General features: G+C 35.3%; 1 protein-coding gene across 4 annotated transcripts in view; it reads left to right on the plus strand.

Annotated features, from left to right (window-relative positions):
- Positions 1-18082, plus strand: part of NME7 (NME/NM23 family member 7) — a 268015-nt gene that overhangs the window by 27110 nt on the left and 222823 nt on the right. For 2 of the 4 annotated variants that reach the window (XM_004269733.4, XM_033428036.2), the window contains 2 exons: positions 16764-16871; positions 17613-17779. In XM_004269733.4, coding sequence (XP_004269781.2) covers positions 16764-16871; positions 17613-17779 — 275 coding nt within the window. Of the gene's footprint in view, positions 1-10458; positions 10478-14533; positions 14553-16763; positions 16872-17612; positions 17780-18082 lie in introns of those variants that run through there. The other 2 variants (XM_049715937.1, XM_049715933.1) reach the window with 2 other exon arrangements.

The following is an 18082-nucleotide window of genomic DNA, read 5'->3' on the forward strand; positions in this document are numbered from 1 at the left end:
AGCTCTTAAACTAGTTCTGTAGAAGTGATTGTTCTTGCTGGCTAGGATATAATTGCTTAATCCCAGTGAAGGGTTGTATTGGCTGTTTCGCTGGACTCTGTTTTAGATACTTGATTTCAGAAACACTGCTTCTTTCTTTGCTTCATCTTTCTATGAGGATTTTAAGCAGTTTGACTATGCCACTCAGTCCTGACCCAATAGCATGACAGGCTGTTTCCTTACAACCTCATTGAACTACAGAGTTGTAATTTCCTCTTCCTTTGGAGCTACTACACTCACGCATGGATGGGTCAATAGCCAATGTGAATTAAAATACCCCTCAGAAATGATTTCTTCCATCTTTCTGAATATACAGTTGTTTCTCTCTGTACTGACTGTTTTCAATTCAGGCAATTCAGGCACGTTTATTTTAGTGACTGATATATTGCTTGGTTCCGGTAGGGAAAATCCTTTTTTTTTTCTCCTTTTTGAGGGTGGTGAGCCTGAAAGCAAAAAAGAGGATGTGAAGGGAGCAGTGGGTGGTAATACAATGTTTTTCAAAGGTTTTTGGCTTTAATTTATAGCTCATAAAATCAGTTTAGTGGGTCTCTATCGATGTTTGAAAAAAAGACTGGAATAAAAAATATCTTAGTAATCTGAAAAAGAATGGATATATATGTATAACTGAATCGCTTTACTGTATACCTGAAACTGACACAACGTTGTTAATCAACGATTCTCCAATATAAAATAAAAACTAAAATAAATAGAAGAAAAGAAAAAATATCTTAGTACACAGTGCATAGTAAGGATAAATATTGCGTGAAATTTATCAGTAACATATTTACATGTATGTGTATATTGGGTCATAATGTGAAGTTATTACTGTAATAGTCAAAAGTTTGAAAGCTACTATTATAATGGGTTTTTAAATATATGGAAAAAAATATGATAATAATTGTTCCTAAATTGCATATACTTTCTGTAATTTTAAAAAATAACTAATAACTATGCATCTTTTCTCATTTAGATTCTAAGCTCCTTCATCTGTCTTACTCATTCAACTTTGTAAATGTTTTCCACTCCTATCCTCTGTGCCCAATATACTACTTTGTACTTTGATGACTCTCAATTAGTATTTCTCTCTTAACAATGATGCTTTGCATTCTATAATTGTAAGATATGCAAGCAGCAGCCATTTAAAAATTTCACCTTTGACAATTTCAGAAACTAGATGTACAGTACTGGTTTCAGACATATAATAGATGATTGGTACATAATGTCATTACGTTTTTTTTTTTTTTGGCTGCGTTGGGTCTTCGTTGCTGCATGCGGGCTTTCTCTAGTTGCAGTGAGCGGGGGCTACTCTTTGTTGTGGTGTGCGGGCTTCTCATTGTGGTGGCTTCTCTTGTTGCAGAGCACGGGCTCTAGGTGCACGGGCTTCAGTAGTTGTGGCCTGCAGCCTCAGTAGTTGTGGCTTGCGGGCTGTAGAGTGCAGGCTCAGTAGTTGTGGCGCACGGGATTAGTTGCTCTGCGGCATGTGGGATCTTCCCGGACCAGGGCTCGAACGCGTGTCCCCTGCGTTGGCAGGTGGACTCTGAACCACTGAGCCACCAGCGAAGCCCTGTCATGAAGTGTTTTTTTTTTTTTCCCGTATGCGGGTCTCTCACTGTTGTGGCCTCTCCCGTTGCGGAGTACGGGCTCCGGACGCGCAGGTTCAGCCCCCATGGCTCACGGGTCTAGCTGCTCCGCGGCATGTGGGATCTTCCCAGACCGGGGTACGAACCCGTGTCCCCTGCTTTGGCAGGCGGACCCTCAACCACTGCGCCACCAGGGAAGCCCCTGTCATTAAGTTTTAAAAGATGCATTTCTTTGAATAACTGAAGTTACTTGGGATAGTGTTCTCCTCAGTTACTGTTTTGGGGCAGAAGAATCCAAAGTATTGTTCTTCAAGATGCATTCCTGAATAACTGTTAGTTCTACTACATAGAATTCTATAACTAGCAAAGATACCCTTCAAAATAATGGAGGTGAAATAAAGACATTTCCAGGCAAACATCTGCTATGTTTCTGAATCCACACTACCACATCATACTACTGTTGCCACTGCAGTTTTTTGTCTTCTATTTTTTTCTCTTCCATGAACTGATTTTCATTCCCTAGGAGTCTTGTATTGACCTTGAGTAACTCCTTTTCCTTAATCTCTTACAACACATCTTAAATGCAGTTTCCAGAAACATGTAAGAAGGGCCTCAGTAACCTTGACAGAGTCCTTCTATAACTGTAGAATGTTTCCTGTTCTTTCTTGGATTGAGGCCAAACAGTTTTCATTGTTAGTGATCTCCTCTGATTTATTATTGCAGCCGGCTTTTGTGCTCAAATGTACCTTGTAGACAGGCTACCTTTCTCACTGTCTCTCATCTCTGCTGCTCTTTTGGCTGACCCAAAACTCTTCATTTTGATATTTTTCCTGATTCAGTTCTTTCGGTATCTGGAAATGAGCATTGATTTTTGGCATCAGACAAACCTTTCTTTGAATTCCAGCACTGGCCCTGACTAGCAGTTTGATCTGTGTAACCTCTGGACAATTAACCTTAATGTCTCTGAATCTCTTTCTCATGGGTGAAAATTGGGGGAGTACCTCCATGATAAGTTTCTGGTGAGGATTAACCTAGACAGTGTATTACCTACCCCTAATGTACTGTTAGTTTATCTCCCTTTTCCCTCCCTATCTGCTTGAGTCAGTATTTGATTCTAACAGTTGTGAGAGGTAAATAAGATTTGTAAGCATTGATTAAAATAGTAGCAGTTTAGAGAACGCTAAAAGAGTCACAAGTACCAGCAATCAGATGTAAACAGTGTATCCCATTGATTTATGCAAGATTATGATAGTCGGTACCGTAAAAAAACAAAACAAAACAAAACAATAATGGCTCTGCCTTCCTTCCTTCCTTTTCTTCTTTCTTTCTTTTTAAGCATTTTTAAGTGTTCAGTCTTTAAAGGTGGTAACATTTGTGTCAGTATGTATTGGGCTGATACCTTATCTTTCCAATATCCTCTAGAGGCCTTATCAGAATGAAAAGTCCCTGGAAGAATAAAGGACTTGTTAAGGGGCTCTATTACAATGGAGCAATTTATAATCAAAACTCCTCTTCAGAAACCTTGTAGTTTATTTGTAAAAAGCAATAAAGATAATTTTTTGCTATTATCATGTATTATTCAGAAATAATTCATCTTCACTTAACATGTACACAAACGCATATACACCCATGAACTCATCCTTTACCCCAAGTACTTATGTATGGGGGTACATTTCTAGCCATATTAATATTTTGTTTCTTCTGCATTTATAATTGATGTGGGATTAGATAATGAGTATGATTTTCAATTTTTCCTGCCTTTCTCCCAGGCTTATTGCTATCAGGAATAAAAGTTTACTTGAAAAGTTACCTTAAGTAGACATTTTATTTCACTGTTGAGCCATTAAATGAAGATTTAGATAATTTATTTGAAAATTATTTCCTGTGTTTTATTTTAGATACCAGAGAAGCCTTGGACTGACATGCTTTCTTATAAGTACATATTTCTCTCTTTTAAATAAAATATAGAACATTTCTGCTTTGCTTTGTGGAACTGGAGGCAGATTCTTCAGATTTTACTCCTATTTCATAAACATTCACATAGCTTCTCAGATTTCTTCTTGGTCCTGGAAACTAGTCACATAATTAATTTTGCATCTTAGAGTAGTTAAATGGTAAGATATGATACCTGCTCTTTTGAACATATAAGTTGTTTATAAGTATAATGTCCAATATGACTTTAAATATTATATTAGCTATAGAATGTAAGTGCTTTGTTATTATTTTCCATAACATTTCTGTGTTTCCATGCCGAGCCAAAGCACATGGTTTAAGTTTTCACATCTACAATTTGCAGCAGTAATTTCGTGTTGATTAATGTAATCTGTGATTTTTTTCCAGTGATGCTTTTCCTTTGAGAAGTTTGAATTATAATACTCATCATTAATGTGTAATAGATGATGTCATAAAATTTAGAAAGAAAATTGTTGCTCAATTTTATACTGGTAAAAACAGACCCATAACTTTGAGCTCCCTAAAGGGCAAAAATTTGTACTGACTCTGGCTTACTACGTGTCCTTTATAAAAAATTACTTACAGAAATAACTATATATGTTCAGTAGCTATACTTTTCATAATAAATACAATTTAGTCACATTTGTGGTTTTCTGTTTGCCACAAATTCTTTTTTCCTTCCTACTGATTTTTTCTGCAAAGACCTTTAAAGAACTACTTACTAGGATTTGCTGCAGTGCAGGCTGCAGCATCACGAATCAAAAGAGGCCCTTCTTGTATATCAGAAAAAGGCCAGTAAGGGAGATGAATGTGTGCAGTGCAGCTCAAAAGTCACATGTGGCCCTACAAGCCACCATCACTGCTATAAGACTTAGGCAACAGAAATCCTAGTGCTTTATATACACTAAGTCATCTAATCCCCACAACTACCCTAGGAGGAAAGTACTATTACTATTCCCATTTTATAGGTGGGGAAACTGAGGCTCAGAGAGGCTCTCTCCTATCTTGTCCAAGTCACCCACCCCAGGTCTGTCTGACTCTATAGCCCGTGTTCTTAGCTATCCTGAAGTATTCCCCATCTGACCCCAAAAGAAAATTCTTTATAGTTTCCTGGATTTTCTTTTCAAGCAGCACAGCTCAGAGCCATGTCATTTGCTATAGGCTACCAGCAAATGAGAGAAGCAATAGTAGCGGCAGCAGGCCCAGTTTGGCACATGCATTGCCAAATACTGATAATGCCAGGTCCAATCAGTATTTGTTGATTGATTACTATAGAGTCATCAGAAATGGAATGGTTCTTTTTTTTTAATTGAAGTATAGTTAATTCACAATAACAATACTGTGTTAGTTTCAGGTGTACAGCAAAGAATATATACATATATTTTCTTCAAATTATTTTTTATTATAGGTTATTACAAGATATTGAGTATTGTTCCGTGTGTTACACAGTAAATCCTTGTTGCTTATCTATTTTATATGTAGTAGTATCTGTTAATCTCCTACTCCTAATTTATCCCTCCCCCAACCCTTTCTCGTTTGGTAACCATAAGTTTGTTTTCTTTATCTGTGAGTCTATTTTGCAAATAGGTTCATTTTCATTATTTTTTAGATTCCACAGATAAGTGATATCATATAATATTTGTCTTTGTTTGTCTGACTTCACTTAGTATGATAATCTCTAGGTCCATCCATGTTGCTGCAAATGATGAAATTTCTGGAATGGCTCTTTCTGACCAGTAATATTGAAGTGTATGAGGCCAAGGTACAATTATACTTGGTGGCACAAGCTTAATAAACTTACTATTGAACTAAGGGATATTTTTAAAAGCATACGCACATGTGAAAGATTGTTAGTTTCACGTGATCCATGTAGGGCTGGGCTTTCCTTTTTACATATATATTACCCAAAATGAATGACTAGACATAGAACTTATACTCTTCACAAAAGTTAACTCAAAATGGATTACAGCCCTAAATGTAAAATGCAAAGCTATAAACTCCACTGCAAGCACAGAGAAAGCACAGTGGTTAACTTCATCTAGTGTTGGGTCCTGGCCAAATGGTTCAATGAGAAGAATTGTTAAGAGCATGATTGACAAGTCAAGGAATCTGTGATGGATAGGGAAGGAAGTGAAGGAAAGAGGCTGGTGGGTTGGGGATGTGTGAAAGGGCTGCTGCGCTGGAAAACCTGATGATATAAAAGAGGGAGAAGTTGAACAAACTAACTGTAAGGACAGGAGGATATGGGCAGTGAAGAGAATGCTTGAATCCCTGAATTTGGTGGTGGAACACCTTCAGGTTAGCAAGGGTCGGGGTGTGGCTACCTCATCTGTATTAATCCCGTCCTTTCTTCTAGCATTATCTGCAAGTTCATTCATTATCATGCTTTAATCAACGTACATATGGTTTTAAATTTACCTGTTTTACTAACGAACATTATTATTTCTATCGGTTATCACCTATTTTTCAAAAAGGAATTGAAAGAAGGAAAAATGTTTTCAAAATGAATGGAAGAAACTTACCTAAGTAATCAGCCTGTACGTGGTATAAGCCTACTATTTAAAAAAAAAAAATGACTGAACTGGGAGATGATTCATACCAGAATGTCATTTGAATGGACAGCAATTTTCATATGCTACATTTTAAAATGACATTTTTCTTTTTTAGAAGGCATTACAAACTAAATTTGGAAAAACAATCTAAGGTTTTTCGACATTTAAAAATGCATTCCATCAAAGGGAAATTAAAAATAAAGGTTGTAAAGTGCTTTACAGCACATTCTGATGACTAGTTATATAACCAGTGTAAAATGGGTTTTGAGTAAGATGAGAGAAAAATTAAATGACCTACTTAACTGAGTCAGTTGTGATATAGTAGAACAGTGAATTCAGAGCCAGGAGTTCTAAGTTTTTAGAAATAAATAAGAGTAATGCAACACAATAGTTTTTTATTTTTCTATTTTTTATTTTTTTGGTCAAAAAAAAGAATTTGTGTGATTGTTTGACTGGCTATTCTCCGTGCTAGATTATAAGGTCTATGAAGGCAAGGGCGATGTTTGTTTCTAATCATCATTGTCATGTCTTGATGTATCCTAGTACCTAGCATAGTACCTAGAACATGGTAAGTGGTCAATCTGTTGAATACATGAATTGGTGGATGGAAATCAGATGATGTATAAAGGTGTGATAGCTTTGCCTTATCCTTTTCATCATGTAAGTAGTGAGGCCTATACTTAAATAATGGTAAGATTGTATGTAGAGATATAAATAGGTTGAAGCAAGTCACTTTGACAGTTGTAAGCATTTTATTAATTCAGAGAATACTGAAATACACGGTTTGAACTGTAGACATGAGATTGAACACACTATCATACAGCCCTTCAAGTGAATGCTCTAAAATCTAAGCTCTAATTTTAAATCCTGTAAGAGCTGGAGATGTTGGAGATGCTCTGAGATTAGAAAGTCATCATTTCACCCTGATATTCTGATCTTTAATTTTGCTGATTTGCTTCTGATCATTAATCATTCTGATTTATTGACAATGTTAAAAATTCATTGTTTTGTTTACTGTTGAACATTAGCCAGTGCCTTTTGGTTCTAACAGGAGACCTTTTCAGTTTTCTACGCTGTGTATCAGACCCTTTTACAAATGTGCTCACATTAATTTTTACAACTGTTTGTAATCGGTATGATTTTTCTCATTCTCCAAATGAGGAGACTGAGCATACAGAACTCCAGGACCGTGCTCCAGACACACCACCTGTTTTTATTTTGGCTAATGCTTACATTAACTGAAAGTCAAACCCAAATTTTTTATAGAATATATAGAAACTCCCACATACGACTGTGCTTTGTATTAAGAGGCCTGTATAAAACTAATAACATTTTCTTTTAAAAATCTGAATGACTTTCCTTTTTCTTCGTTCTGAAACCATGGTTTCAGATTTGTTCTCAGTGGATTTACCTCTTTCTGTATAATGCAAAAGGATATTCTCCTCTCTGCTTTTGTGTTGGGGATTTGCTCTCTGTTACTTTCTCTGCATTCCACCTCTACTTGAGAATGCATTTTGCTTCAAAGCATCCCTCCCCCAACTCCAATCTATCTTTCTAACTATCTGTTTTATAAGGGGAGGGGAAGAGTAAGTTTCATATAAAATTAAAAAACACGATATGTCTAATTGCTCACCAAAAGTTCTACCATGTAAAACACTTTAAAATGAAGATTTTTTTATAGGGAAATTTATTTTTTGTACTGACTATATAAAGTTTAGAAAATACAAAGAAGTAGGAGAAAAATAAATCTTAGCTTTTAATGTTAATTTTCCCATTCTTTTTGTATCATATATCTGATACGTAATTGTTTACACTGAGTTTTAAAGGGCTGTTTTTATGATTTTTATGATTTTATAAACAAATTTACATTGGGAGAACACAGAGAATAACAATATAAAGGTGGGAAAAAAACTACAGAATGCTGCCACCCAAATTTAACTGTTTATATCTTAGTGTATTTCCTTAACATTCATGTTATACTCTTTGATTATTTGTTTGTTTTGTTTGATTTTTGTATTTACATTCTGATTTTATAGTATAGTTGGTAGAAGAGAACTCCAAGAGTTCTAGATGATATATGATATGAGGGAGGATCTACTGACAAGTAGTATCTTTGCTGGGTGTTTAATTAGTCCTTACCTAATTAAAGAGAAAAAAAAAAACTGGCTTCAGGTCTTCAATATAATTTGAAATTAAACTCTAAAGAAAACTATAGATTAGCAAACAATTTAACCCCTCTTGACGTCAAATAATAAAAGTAACACAAGCACCAAACAGGGTCAACCAGGGCAGAAAGGTGTAAATTGAAAAGGACCCTCTCCAGTCCCCCGACCCCCTCATGCACTGTGAGAGAGTTGAGTGTGTGCAGTGAACCCCTAAAGTCATCATCACTGGCTTGTCACATTCCTGAGTGTCCTTCCAGAACACTGTTCCCTACCGATACTACGGTATTACGTTGAATAATAAGAATTTGGGTCATCATCCCTCAAGTTCTGGGGCCATGAAAATGAATGCTCATTAGGTTTCTCTGTGCTGATCTAGCAAAAGGAATGGAACCACTTTTGTTTAGGATTAATAATACTCTGATTACAGTTTCCCCACTCTGCCTCGGGTTTGGTTATTGTTTACATAACCACTGGCATGTTGTTTCTTACTCTTTGCCATCTTGCAGAACCACTGTGCTTTTTGCTGCTTAACGTCTCTCTCCCCTTGCTGCCCCCAAGCTGTGGCTCGTGAAAGCTTCTCTTCCATTTTTTTGGCTCTCTTCTTAGCTTTTTGACTATAGTGTGATTAGGGGAGGAAAAAGTATTCCTCAATCCTCTTAGGGTCCCCAGGTCTGAAATTTAAACTGACAAAGACAGATTAACAGGAGAAAAGCATACATGTTTATTTAATGTAAGTTTTTCGTGATATGGGAGCCTTCATAAGGAAATGAGGACCTGAGGAAACAGACCTGAGTATTTTTATGCTGGTTTTGATGAAGACTGGACACTCTTGGAGGAATATGGTAAGTTAAGGAGTAGGAGGGAAGGGTGGTAAACTAGGAGAAACTCAGAGAGGGCTGTTTGTTGGGAGTTTCCTCGGTGTCCCTTTACTTTCAAAGGGTATAGGCAGGGCAGCTCTCACATGAGGGTTTTATGACCTATTTCAGGGAAGAAGGGTTGGGTAAAGGTCAAAGTGACCTTCCTGCTTCTGTTGTTCTCTCAAACTCCTTCGGCTTAAAATATTCAATATGCCAAGGTTTCATATGTTGGGAGTAGTGTGTTTCGAACCTTATAGTGTGGCTATCTGCTTATAATATTAAAAAAATGAGATGGCACATTGGTGATTATTTACAAAATTGGAACAAAGTGTGCTTGAATGTTTTGTTATGTATAAATTATATTTGAAATGTTCAGAAGAAGGACAATGATTTAGCTTCTTTAAGAAAAAGACTCATTTTGCTAGAGCATAATCTTTAAATGTTCTGCATAATGGTATTTCTGACAGAAATGGAAATCTCTGTTGTCCCGGTGATCATCCAGGCAGTGACATTCTCATCCGAAGATCTGGCAGAAAACTGGAGGTGTCCCTATGTGTGACTAAAGTGTTAGTTTCTCCCTCTTGAGTTGGCCCTGGAAGCCCAGTATTATGGAAAGATCTGAGTCATAGCAAGTGGAGTTTCAAGTTTTAACTCAGTCGTTAACTAGCTCTGTGACTTTATGCGAGTTATTTATATTTGCTTGCCTCAGTTTCTTTATCCATAAAATGAAGGGTTTGAACACGATGACATTCAGCTTTGAGATCACTGAAAAAAAAAAAGGAATGGAGTTCTTTGCTAGATTTGCCTCAACTTAGCTGAAAATAAAATTCTTAAAATTTCACAGGTAACTTTGGGTTAGGTGTGTGGATGTGAATATGTGCTCGTGTGTGTGTGTGTGTGTGTGTGTGTGTGTGTGTGTGTATGTATGTGTAGTGAGGCAACTAGTTGAAAGGCCAGCCTGAATGAGATGTTCAGATGTACCATTGTTTTCTGCCAAGTTCAGATGTACCACTGTTATATCTCTAGACATCTTTTGACTCTAGGAAATAACTAAAATTTCTACTGCAAAGGTTAAGGTTAAATCAAGTTTGAATACAATTTTTACTTGGCATGATAAACCTTTTTTCATAGAGGAAACAATACTTGCTTGAGAGTTACTTTCTTCTATTAAATAGAAATTCTGTTATTATTCATATATAGTTTTTTAACAATCTCATTGAGGTAAATCACAGTTATAGATGAAGGAATGGGCAAATTGTTTGAGAGATTATGAAATATTTTTTCTTTGTGTGTAGGTGCTGTTGTGAAACTCTATGCCAAAACTTCAAGAGGTCAGACCCAAGAGCTTAAGCATTTTTGAAATCTTGTGGACATAGTTATTGTATCTTTTTCTGTGTGACAATTATTTATCAGATTTATTGAAGTGATCTGTAGTGTTGCAAACTCTCCTTTCGACATCGCATTAGGTTGTTTGGTTTCTGATGGAATTTTAAAAGTTAACACAACGCTATTCTTTCCCCTCAAAAGTGTGACCTCTGGTATCTATTTACTTTTTTTCTTTTTTTTACAATAAAAAAGTAATTGTTTTTATTGTTTTTTCTTAGAGGTCATGACTACGTTAGAATATAGTACTCACAGTGAAAATGGTTTCAAAGCAGCAAGTTATTGGCAACACTATATATATATGTGTGTGTGTGTGTGTGTGTGCGTATGTGTGTGTGTATACTTTCTGTAATTTCCTAAATAACATCTGCTTTGTAAAATTTTGTTTGGTATCATAAACTGATGGTATTTTATTTTACTTTACTTTAAAACAGCTTTATTGAAATATAACTCATGTGCCATAATATTCACCAATTAAGGTGTACAATTCAGTGGTTTTTAGCATATTTATCATTACAGACAATTTTAGAACATTTTCATTACCGCAAGAGAGTAATACCATACTCATTAGTAGTCATTCTCATCCCTCCCTCCCTGAAAACCCTGGCAACCACTAACCTACTTTTTGTCTCTAGATTTGTCTGTTCTGAACATTTCATATAAGTGAAATCATATAAATGGAATATGTGATCTTTTGTAACTGGTTTCATTTATTTAGCATAATGTTTTCAAGATTCATCCATATTGTAGCATGAGTCAGTACTCCATTCCTTTTTATTGCCAAATAATATTCCATTTTATGGACATACCACAATTTATCCATTCATCAATTGATGGACATTTGGGTCACTTCCACTTTTTTGACTATAATAAATAGTGCTGCTATGAACATTCATGTACAAGTTTTTGTATGGGTGTATAGTATATTTTCAATGAATAAAGCTGTTATGAAAATTCATGTACAAGTTTTTATATGGGTATATACTATATTTTCACTTCTCTTGGGTATATATCTAGGAGTGGAATTGCTGGGTCATATGTACTCTATGTTTAACATTTTGAGGAACTGTCAAACTGTTTTCCAAAGTAGCTGCATCATTTTACATTTCTACCAGCAACATATGAGAGTTCCATTTTCTCTGCATCCTCACCAACATTTATTATTGCCTGTCTTTTTTATTATAGCCATTCTAGTGTGTGTGAAGTATTATCTCATTGTGGTTTTAATTTCCATTTCCCTAAGAGCTACTGGTATTGAGCATCTTTTCATAGGTTTAATGGCTATTTATATATCTTCTTATATCTTCTTTGGAAAAATGTCTACTCAGATCCTTTGCCCATTTTGTAACTGGGTTGTCTTTTATTATTGAGTTGTTAGAGTTCTTAATACATTCTGGATACTAGACCCTCCCTTATCAGATATATGATTTGTAAATATTTTCTCCAGTTCTGTGGGTTGTCACTTTGCTCCCTTGATGGTATCATTTGGAGTCCAAATTATCTATGTTTTTGCTGTTGTTGTTTTGTTTCATTTTTTGGTCACTTGTGCTTTTGGTTTCTTGTCTAAGAAATCATTTACTAACCCAAAGTCACAAATGTTTTCTTCTAGCAGTTTTTCTAGCTTAACTCTTGGTGTTTAGGTCTATGATCCATTTGAGTTAATTTTTGTATAAAGTGTGAGGTAGGGATACAGTTTCATGTATTTTTTGGCCTATGGATATCCAGTGGTCCCAGTACTGTTTATGGAAAGACTGTTCTTTCCCCATTGAATGGTCTTGCTGCCCTTGATGAAAATCAGTTGATCATATACGTATGAGCTTATTTCTGGACTCCCTTCTATTAGATTAATCTATATCTATTCTATGCCAGTATTACACTGTCTTGATTACAGTAGCTTTGCAGTGTTTTGAAAATAGAAAATGTGAGGTCTCCAACTTTCTTCTTCTTTTTCAAGACTGCTTTAGCTCTTCTGGGTCTCTTGGCTTTCCATATGGGTGTTATATAGGTTTTAAAATATAGTTTTATATTTAAGGTTTTTTTGGTATTTTATAAGGACAGACCTCGCTGACTCTTGATTTCTTAAGATTCTGAAATTGGGATATAATTGAAAAGAGATATTTTGTTAAGTATGTTTGATGTCACAGGGAGTAATCTGATTTCCTTATCCTATTTTGTAATAATCCATACCCTTTCTCCTACATGTTTGTTAAAGGTTACAAAATTGACCCTGTCTAGAATTATTTAACTTTACATAGAGGAGTAGTTAAATAAATCAGTTCATCATTAGTTTAGGCCCACTGAATGCTTTCTTTAACACTGACTTTTGCATCATTTTATGTAAGTAGTGCTGTTTAGTGGGACAAAACATGTGCTTTGCAAAGTCTGAAGAACCAAAGTTTGAGGGCTGACTTACTCATTTCTTTGCTTTGTAACCTTGGACCAGTGTTCAAATTTTCTGAGCTTTACTATCCTTGTCCATGAAATAGTATCCCTATTTCTGTCAACCTACATTGTCTGTTGTGAGAATGAAATGAGATAATGTATGTAAAGAACCTGCTACTTAGTAGCTACTCTAAAAATTATTATTGTCATGCTTAATGGTTATCATTAATTTCTTAAAGTTTGAATGGCACTAGTTTATTAAACATTTTGATAATTGTTTTCCTGTTGTCTGAGCACTAGGAGATGAAGAAAGGTCATTCTAACAGAACAGAGGGTGAAAAATTGAACAAAATGTCCCCAGCTTGTGTGCCTATTAGCTTAAGAGACATTCTCCTCACTGACGTTCATTGGAATTTGAGAAAAGGTCGAGCAACTGATGTAGGAGATACTTTTTTTGCTTCACATAATTTGAAGAATATTGTCTTCCCCTCACACCCTTTATATTCTTATTGATCTGAATTCAAATTCTACTTATTTTATATCCCACAAGACATTATTGTTATTTTGTATATGCATTATTTATTTAGATTTACCCACATATTTACATTTCCATTGTTTTTCAGTCCTTCTGTTCCTTGAATCATCTTGAATCATTTTCTTTTTTCCTTCAGAACTTCCTTTAGAATTTCTTTTAATGCAGGTGCGTTGGCAATAAATTTTCTGTTTTTGCTTGTCTAAAAATATCTTTATTTCACCTTCACCTCTTGAAGGGTAATTTTGCTAGTTATAGAATGCTGTGTTGGCAATTACTTTTCATTCTTGAATTTCTGATTGATTAAAAAATAGATTCTGGCTCTCTGGTGAAATTATTAATCTTGACATATAGTTTTCATACCTATCATTGTTATTTTGAAGCCTTTTCAGATAATAACTAGGGTATTCATGGATTTCTTTCTATTGTCTGTTCTTTTTCTCTTGGTCTTCTTTTTTTGGTATATCTGGTAGTTTGTCTTTGAAAGCTTGACATTGTGTATGAAAAGCCATATTTCCATTTCTGGAGATGCAGGGGGCTGGAATGGAGGAAACATTACTTATCATAATTGAACATTGAGTGAACACAAAACTTGTTTCAAATTTTGTAAGGATCTGTTTACCTTTAGTTTGCCTATGCTCCTGGAGTGTAATGCTCCAGGAGTCACAACAGAAAGGCTAGATAGTTTATCAGTGGTCTCCTTTTTGGTGGGTTTGAACTCTCATTTTCCTCCCTCCAGCACTGTGATGCTACTGAAAGCTCCATTGAACAAACACAGCTTTGAGCTCACTTCTCTGTGGTTTCCTTTTCTTCCGGATCTTTGCCCCTCAAGTCTTGTCTGCATTGGTAGGCCCAAATTCCAGTGTTTGTCTACTTATCTCCATGACACTGTCAAAAGCTCTGCTAGCTTCTCTGCCTCTTAGCAGCCTTCCCCTGCCAGCTTCTTGGGATTCTCAGTCTCTTGTCCAGCTTGACTTAAGTCTCAGCACAGGTCCTCAGGTAAAAGCAGTATAAAGAATGCTGTGCTCACTTCAGTGAACGTCCTGTCTTTCTGAATCTTAGATCATCAAATCTGGCTGCCTTAGATGCTCTCCAACATCATCAAACAGGTATATTTTTTTAACATCACACTTTCCTAGTTGTTCTTGGAAAGTAGCATTGATTTGCTCTAAGCTACGTTGTCAGTCAGAAACAGTACTTCCTCAGTTTGTTTTCTTTGTATTAAAACTTTTCTGGATGATGAATCATGAAAAATTCTACTACCTGCCTCAGAGTTAAAGAGTGTGATTGGCAGCTTTTGTGGTTAAGGCTGCCTGGATAAATGGAAGTGCCAAGTTTCATTGGTTTTTCATTTGCATCACTTTCTTTGCCCTTTTACCTTCAGTTAGATGTCTCATCATTTCTTCCATTTCATAATTTTATTTTAGTGAAGGCAATATTTCAATGATGTTTTTGAGTGAATGAATATTTTAATATAGATAGTAAAAATTTTAATAAACCACTAATATTTAAATTTTATATTAAAAGGAGAGTATAATACTAGAATGCACAGTGAAACCTAAATTTTAAAAATCTATATTAAAAAATAAAAAAAGCTGTATTTATAGGGATCAATATGAAAAATAATGAATGAAGAAAGTCTTGTTATAGTATATCTCTTACCTTTGTTTTCTCTTGACTAATAAACATTTAAATGTGTCTTTTGGATGATTGTGGGAAAAATAAAATAGTGTCTTAAAAGCTATCTCAATTATAGCTTATGAGTACAATCATAAATATAACTAGACATAGTACTATTAGAATTTATAAGTGAATTATTAACATGAAAGGAACCCGTCTATATACTATAACCAGAGAATCAGATGCTAAATCCAGAATTAGCTACAAAACCCTTAGATTCCTTTCTTCTTTATGTCCTCATTTGCTTATTATGATGAAGGACCTTTGGGGGCTAAGATATTAATAACATATGATGGGAAATCCTGCCTAATAGTCAAGGAAAGAGGGCCATTCTTTGACTTAACGTTTTCATTGTATGCACCTCACAGATCTTCAACTAGAGGGAGCTGAAGTGATCAAAGGGCCTCAGCTCCTGTGCTCTGGAATCTACTGCTGCTTTTGTGCTTAGGACATGCTTCCCAAGGGCTGCTCCCAGCCCGTGACTGAGAGGAGCAGGGATACTAAAGCAGGCCTGTCCCTGGAAGTCAGAGAACTCTCTGAGGGCTAACTGGCTTGCGCACCGCCCAGTGGTCTTTTTTTTTTTTTTTTTAACATCTTTATTAGAGTGTAATTGCTTTACAATGGTGTGTTAGTTTCTGCTTTATAACAAAGTGAATCAGCTATACATATACATATATCCCCATATCTCCTCCCTCTTGCGTCTCCCTCCCTCCCACCCTCCCTATCCCACCCCTCTAGGTGGTCACAAAGCACCAAGCTGATCTCCCTGTGCCTTGTGCCTGCTTCCTACTAGCTAGCTATTTTACATTTGGTAGTAGTGGTCTTGCTGAACCTTCCTTAGTCTGTAGAGCAGTCCAGAAGGATTCCACCCAGTCTTCCTTCACTCTCTCCTTCACTCAGTGTCAGATTTGTATTGTGGTCTGTCAGCCTTCCCTGGATCCCTCCCTATTTTCTCTTGTAGGAATTTCCTGTACAGAATTTCTCTTACAGAATAGAATTTTTGCATGTTTAATCCTGTCTTGGCATCGTGTCTGCTTCTCCGGGGACCTAGACTAACACATTCTCTCACTGTTTCTATAAAAAAATACTATCATGTGAAATTACTAAGGAGAGTAAAGATGCTTACTATAATTTGAATGACAACAATATTCTAATACTGCTGGAGTCTTAAATTTAGTACAGTTATGTTCTAAATGTAATTGAGAGCTAGCCACTCAGAGTTTTTTTCTCATACTAATTTTCTTTTCTTTTTTTTTCTCAAACTAGTTTATTGATTATCTGCTTATATGTAAACTTGCTTTCAGAAGGACTGAATTATCACAGTAGTCAGATCAGGAGCTCATGTTCTAAAAAAAATATCAATTTATCCAGGATGATTGGATGGCTGTGAAGTATTAAGCAGTTCATAAGTCATCTTTGAGATATCTAAGGGTGTTTAATAAGAAATTAGAAGGAAATATGTATGAGGGTATGTTGATAACTGGCATACTGTTGAAAAGCAGAATTATTCAATACAATAAGTAATAATAAATTTCTTCATTGCAAATATTTGGTAATTCTTTCTTTCAATTTGTATGATTTTTACAAGAGTGCTTATATTTTATATGTTAGTGTTAAAATTCTTCTATCCTTCTTTACAGAATCATAGTGAGAGATTCGTTTTCATTGCAGAGTGGTATGATCCAAATGCTTCACTATTTCGACGTTATGAGCTTTTATTTTACCCAGGGGATGGATCTGTTGAAATGGTAAATGAGCCTTTTTTTACTTTAAAGTTGGCAAACGGAGTGAAGGTGGGATCCAGAGAGGAATAGGATTGCCTTTTTTATAGTTGCTTTTAAAAATACATTCTTTTCATTTTGGGAATTTTAAACATTTTGGTATTATAATTCCAATACAAGAAGATACCTTGTGTCTTTACTTTTAATAGAAATTATTTTTTTGGTTAGAAAACTGAAGTGGGATTATTTATGCTTTGGATTAAGTGATAGTCAATAAGTGGCTATAGATAAAGATTATCATGCTCATAAATATGTCACCATTGTTGAATGCTGTTATCGCTACAAAAAGTCAAATTGAAGAAGACTGAGTTAAAAGAGTTGTGCTTGTTTCTTTGTGTCCCTTTGTTGAGGACTCCTTTTGCAGGTGGACCTATTTGGTATTGGGATTTTGTGTTGGCAAGAAAGCAGAAATTTGGAATTTTTCTGGGATTTCATAGGCACTAATTTACTGCAGTGATTTGGAAATAAACAAATCTTTCTATCCAGGGTTTTTTAAAGTACAAAATTTGTAATTTTTATGTTATTACTAGAGTAGACTAGGAAATACATAAGTTATGAAAGAAATTATGATTTGTACTTATAGCAAAAATGAAACAGAATGTAACTTACGTTTAATAGAGCAAAATTAATAACTATTTCTAGTTTTATAATAAGGTTAACATTACCTACTGATAATTATTTGTTTTATTGTATTGTTTTTGATTCCAGCATGATGTAAAGAATCATCGCACCTTTTTAAAGCGGACCAAATATGAAGACCTTCACTTAGAAGATTTATTTATAGGCAACAAAGTGAATGTCTTTTCTCGGCAACTGGTGCTACTTGACTATGGGGATCAATATACAGCTCGGCAACTGGGCAGTAGGAAAGAAAAGTAAGAAAGCAAGTATATAATCTTTTTAAAATTCTTAGAACATTATGTATGTCTTGATACCAAATTCAAACTTCTTGTTTCTATCTTTCGTTTTTACAGTATAGATATTTTTCAGTGATCCAATTCAGTATTATGACATTTTTAGAATTTTGTGGAGCAGATTCTGTGATTTGCTCTTCACTCAGGGAACAAAGTGATGCTCATAGTCTTAGGCAATGATTATTTTCCAGAGGAAAAAATGCAAACCTTTTATACACCCTCATCATTCTTCTAACTGGGAACTGAAAATGTAAATCTTAGTGT

The sequence above is a fragment of the Orcinus orca genome, chromosome 1, assembly GCF_937001465.1.
Source record: "Orcinus orca chromosome 1, mOrcOrc1.1, whole genome shotgun sequence".
Taxonomy (NCBI): Eukaryota; Metazoa; Chordata; class Mammalia; order Artiodactyla; family Delphinidae; genus Orcinus; species Orcinus orca.